Source organism: Humulus lupulus, chromosome 8, assembly GCF_963169125.1.
Source record: "Humulus lupulus chromosome 8, drHumLupu1.1, whole genome shotgun sequence".
Lineage (NCBI taxonomy): Eukaryota > Viridiplantae > Streptophyta > Magnoliopsida > Rosales > Cannabaceae > Humulus > Humulus lupulus.
In genome coordinates this window covers 43,264,965-43,270,887 of record NC_084800.1, presented here as the reverse complement: position 1 = coordinate 43,270,887, position 5,923 = coordinate 43,264,965, and the positions used below count along the sequence as shown (strand labels likewise).

Here is a 5,923-nt window from a genome sequence, read left to right as displayed (position 1 = left end):
CAAACATGCAAAATCAATGCCAAAACGATGTTTTTCAATGCAAAATCGATGGTGTTTCAATGCAAAATCGATGGTGCATCGAAAATATTTTGATGCAAAATCAATGGTGTTTCGATATTGTTGTGATGCAATTAAGTTTGTTTTGTCATAAAAATTGACAAAAATTTTGAAGGGTTACATTTTTTCCCTCAAATGTGCTTTTTTTTGTAATTTTAATATTTTTTCGAGATCAACAAGATTAAAATGAGAGAGAGTGAGAGAGAGTTCGGATTGAGAGAGAAAATGAATGTTTGAATGTTGAGGGTATTTTTGTTTAAAAAGTTGAAATTATCATTTATTTGGAATAGTAACTTATGTTGGTATATTAAAAAATTTCACTAAGTTATTAAGCATATAACATAAAATTTCCCAGACCAACTAAGTGCACCAAAAAGACATTGAATGAAGTTACTTGGTTACAAATGATATATCAGAAGATAAGACTAGGAGATTAGGTCAAATGTAAAAAATGACACTAGCAGATCAAAAGCCTATAGACTCTAAAACTCGTCCTTTCCTCAGAAAACAACAGGCACATTCCTCCGGAAATTAGGGGGCGAAATGCAACAGGGTGAGCCAAATTTTATAGATACAAAATTTGAAGGCTTTGCTGCAACAATTTACACATGCGGAACACAAAGTTACCTCAGAAAATAAAAGAAATGAAAATTTTAGGAAGGAGAGGCGGAAAGTCAACAAAATCTTCATCTCCCCCTCCCCCTCCCCCTCCCTCTCCCTCTTCCTCTTCCTCTTCCTCTTCCCCTACCCCTTCTACTGCCTCCATGCTCCATCCCACCACCCCAGTTGTCTTCTTTTCTGTAACTGAACAGGCTCATTTTTATATCTTCAGCCTTGGTGTTTTGAAAACCGCTTCCTACCTGATAAAGTTGCAATTGAACAACGTTAGACCTACAAATATTATTGTGGTAGTGGTAATATTTATTCAAGATGCAAAGATACTGACATTAGAGTCTTCCAAATCAAATTGGTGCTGAAGCTTCCATGCGAGTTCCTCATCGTGACTCATATGCTGATGCCCAAGTCCTATTTGAGGTTTTGTGTTTGCCCCAGCTTCTCTCTTTTCCCATTCATCAAGGGTCGATGTTGAATCCTCTTCTTGTCTCTCCTTCCCCTTAAATCTTCTACCTTTATAATGCTGATCATTATGGTTTTGGTTATTCAATTTCTGGAGGAGTTTTTGTGAAGCTGCTTGATTTTGGACCGGCACATATTCAACCGCTGCAGAAAGATATCAATATGATAATTAAAACAAACAAACAAACAAAGAAAATAAATAAATAAATAAAGCAGGTAAAAATTGCAACTTCCCTTCTAAGATGAAGAAGATTCCATGCAATAGCCTTTGCATGCACTGTTAGTTCATGAATATTTAGAAAGTATAATCTGGACTCCTTGCCATTATTATAATTCATACACTAGCAACATCAGATTAATCTTATATATGACGCATGCCTAAGAGAACCACAAACTCATCTCCTACAAATCATTGTATGGTAGATGCCAGGACAAAATTTTGAAACTAAACTCCATGATTTAAGATAAAGCATGTGATAATCACATAGATTTGAAGTTGCACCTTCTTTTGGCCTTGTTTCTGAGCTACTTGGTTTTTCTTCAGTTCTTTCAGTATGAGAAGCTGTGTCATTTGCTTTCAAGTGAAGATCATTATTACCTCCAGTTGGCCTAATCCCAGGTTCTCTTTTAACTGCAGAAGGCCCACCATTCTTGGAGTTCAAAGTGGAATAATCTGCATATCATCACGCCTATGTTTCAATGAGTAAATATTGCATGCATTTGACACTAAAATTGAAAAATAATCATCAAATTTTTGCCTGCCCATCTAAGAATTGCATGATAAGTTAGCCAAAACTACCCTCAAGGATGATATCAACAAATACCTGACAAAATGCAAAATGGTTTAACAGTCATAAACCACCTTCAGGGGATTTAGAAAAAAAAAGGGATTCAAACCACATAATGTTCGCTCTTTCTATTTTCTCATGCATTAACCTTTGATGGTACTAAATTGAAACAAGTAGGGATGATTGTGACCAGCAGAAACCTTACACTACACAATTGTAGTAATAAGTAAAAAAAGGAAATGGCTAATATATTTAAACTCTTGAAACCATATAAATAATACTTGCCTTTCCGCACCACTGGATGTCGTGATGCCCCAATTTGCAACTTCTCAAATGGAGGAGGACCGGCACCATCACTGTCTTTGGATAGCCTTAAAGAAGAACGCGAGAAACCTGAGTACTTTTTATTCATCTGCCACTCCTCATAAAGTGATGGAACAACCCCTCCAATCACACTTATCACTTTAGGATTCAAACAAACTATGCCGCAATGTATGGCAGCTTTATTTCTCAAACAGACCTGCCAATCAAATCACAGAGATAAACTAATTGCTGGAATAGAAGTTTCTGGAGTAAATGTGAATCTCAAACATTATTTTTATGCAAAAAACTTGCCCAAGAAGAGCTACTGTTGAAGATTTTGGCATAAAAATAATCTCATGCTACCCTCACAAACATCTGATAACTTAGAAAATGGTACAAACCCAAAATTAACAATCATTCCAAATCAATCCAATCCACATTTGATATAAAACCCTGGCTGTAAATTACCAGTGCAATAATACAACAAATACATGCCCCTCTTTCTACTCTATCATTCTAACATTTCATTCTTCATGCATGCAGCTGATATTCATTTTTACATAAGCAGAAAAGGAAGCCTGTCTTTGACTCTTCAATGAACTCAACCTTATCTCAATATTAAAGCACTGTATTTTCGACTGTCTCCAATGATATGGAATAAAATCGTGTTTTAGTAGCTCCTAAATTCGTATCTTCGGCAAATGATATCAAAGAAAAACGAACTCCTAAAATCACTCTCTTCATGCATGCAGCTGGTATTCATTTTTACATTAGCTGAAAAGGAAGCCGGTCTTTGACTCTTCAATGAGACTTAACTTTATCTAAATACTAAAGCACAGTACTTTTGGCTGTCTCCAATGATAAGGAATTAAATCGTGTTTCAGTAGCTCCTACATAATCTTCATCCAAATAATACGATATTGATACAATCTCAAACTTTGAAAATTATCTTTGAAAGCCTTCTCTTATGGACCAAATTATAAAAATGTCGATCTCTTATCTCCTGCCAACCCAACTAATCGGATCCCAACAATGAATTATTTATACCATTACTATACATCATTTAAGCAAAAACAATATCACTTGTAAATCAATTGTAGGGAGAAAACAATAAACACACACACAGACCCACCTAATTGTACCAATAAACGAGGATAAAACATACAAAAATTCACTAGACTAGCAGGTTACGCGAGCTCAGGGCAGCTACAAATACCTTAGTACCAGGAACAACATCATCAGGAATCGATGGGACATGTGAGTACTCAATAGCTGTAATCTCCGTAATCCCATCAGTGAGATTAAGTCTCAAAAGACGTCGACCGCCTGAATTTCTCGTCAAATCATCTAAACTGCTTCTAGATATGTCTCTCACAGAAGATATCTGATAGAGAAGGTTGAACAAAAATAAAAGACCACGATTCAAACCATATGATTTTCCAGCATTTTCTCAGCAACCAAACGCAAAAAGATATAGAAGATTGAAGTACCTGAAGAACTTTGTGGCCAACAATATGAGAAGACTTCCGAAGAACTGAAGGGTCGGGCAAAGACTTGCCCCCAATTGACTTGAGGTCCATGTTGGCTAGCTCCGACTCCACCGAATCAATCACCGAACTGGAGTCATCAGCCAAAGCAGACTGAATCATGATCACCGCGTCCAGCTGCTCCAAGTCCCTCAAACACCATCCTCTATTTTTTAGGGTTTCGATTACAGAATCCGAGGTAATGGAGCCAACCTCCATTTTCAGCGTTGCCCTAGAGCTTTGTTTTCTTTTTTGAAATTGGGTATTGATAGTACTGTGAAAGAAATGCGCGTCCTACTCTTATTACAGTCACCATTACCAACGTCGTCATTGAGAAGAAGAGAAACAAGCACGTGACGAGTCACGTGTACCAAAAGAAACCTTTGATATTTAGAGCATTAAGCACATGAAAATAAAATCTTGTGAGCCTAGTTACTAAAATGTTCTATATATATTTGATGGTGTTGGTATTGGTTATATTTGACAAAAATTAATAATTAATATATTTAGCACAACTTTTATTGTCGCGCTCCAATGCACAATTGTAAAAGTTGATATGCATGAATCTTTCATTCATGTTTATTTAATATTTTTTTAAATATAAAAAAAATGGTATTAATTTTCAGGACAATTGTAAAAATATGAATATTTCATTAAAATATTCATTTAATATATTTTGAATTTTTTTTTTGGCTAAAAATGAAAAGACTACTCAAACAACAAATTAGGTAGTAGACACAGTGTAGCCCTGGGTAGCCAAGACTATTACATTGTGTATTTTAAATAGTGTTTAACTCGCTAAACGAGTCTTTAGGCCATAAACGTGCATCTAAATGTGATTAATGGTCCAGGGTTAAAAATCTCGGTTAAAAGGAATGGATACTTCATTTCAAATATTAAACTGTACATGGGATCCCATAATAACGTTTACAAATTGTTTATAGTTCCAAAATGATGATTACAACTTAAAAGTTACAATTTGCCGACCTAAGCGGCAAAAATAGGGTTTGACCCTACTTCCTCTGAGAAACCTTGGTTGTGGTGGTCAAGCGGCCGCATATGTACACGTCGCCACCTAAGCTCTCGAACTCATGGCTGGTCCAGCTTTTCTTTTCCTTTACCTGCACCACATAGCACCCGTAAGCCAAGGCCCATCAAGAAAACTTAAACATGCTCATAAGCACTAAATAATACATTTCCATATCATAATACACATGTCAAGCAGTAATAACCCTAGTCATGCATGCATACCGTTCATATAATTGACTAAAATGTCAAATGGCACCAAATGCCCTAATAATTAATTAACATAATCGTATCGGTGCCCGTTGCCCAAGTACATGACTAATAAATCATACCGTGGCCCATCGCCTTAGGATCTGGGACTAATAAGTCACCCTAAGGCCCATTGCCCTATCCTCTGCATAACCAGCCTTGGAGCTGACTGTAACGCCCTAAACTCCAGGGACCGTTACGGTGTGCATTTTAAACAATGTTAAACTCGCTAATCGAGTCATTTGGGCATAATCGTGTAACTAAGTATAATTAGCGGTTTAGGGTTAAAATTTTTGATTAAGATACAACGCTTCACTAGAACATTTATTGTATACATTGGGATCCAAAAAATATATTTTAAAAGTTAATTACAAGAAAATATTTACAACCAGCCGATCTAAGCGGCAAAATAGGGTTTAACCCTAGTTCCTCTTTCAACCCTCGGCCGTGGCGGTCGAGCAGCCACATATATACACATCGTCACCTAAGCTCTCCAACTCAAGGATGGTCCAACATTCTTTTGCCTTTACCTGCACCACATAGCACCCGTGAGCTGAAGCCTAGCAAGAAAACTCAATATGCTCATGAACAGTAATAACATGTTACTAAATCATAATGTGCATGCCTAGCAATAGTAGTATTGTTCAAGCATGCAAATAAGTTCAGATAATGATGGGGAATCCAGGATGAGGAATCTTGCCCTCCTGAATGGATGGCTATCAAGTAAATCCTAATCAGATGAGTGATTTAATACTTTGAGGTTTTGTTAACCATGATGGAGCGTATAGCTCTAATCAGATGAGTGATTTAACACTGGAGATTTTGTTAACCATAATGGAGCGTATAGTTCTAATCAGATGAGTGATTTAACACTTAAGGTTATGATAACCATGATGA

The 5,923-nt window shown here is 36.5% G+C and overlaps 1 protein-coding gene across 1 annotated transcript; it reads right to left on the bottom strand.

The window, feature by feature from the left end:
* Nucleotides 1–418: 418 nt before the first annotated feature.
* On the bottom strand, nt 419–4,058 carry LOC133796981 (uncharacterized). The gene is made up of 6 exons (XM_062234702.1): nt 3,716–4,058; nt 3,442–3,609; nt 2,208–2,442; nt 1,637–1,807; nt 1,004–1,278; nt 419–917 (listed from the first exon to the last, which is right to left on the bottom strand). The coding sequence occupies exons 1-6, from the start codon at nt 3,968–3,970 to the stop codon at nt 744–746; spliced, it is 1,278 nt and encodes a 425-aa protein (XP_062090686.1). The 5' UTR covers nt 3,971–4,058; the 3' UTR covers nt 419–743.
* Between the last annotated feature and the right edge of the window lie 1,865 nt (nt 4,059–5,923).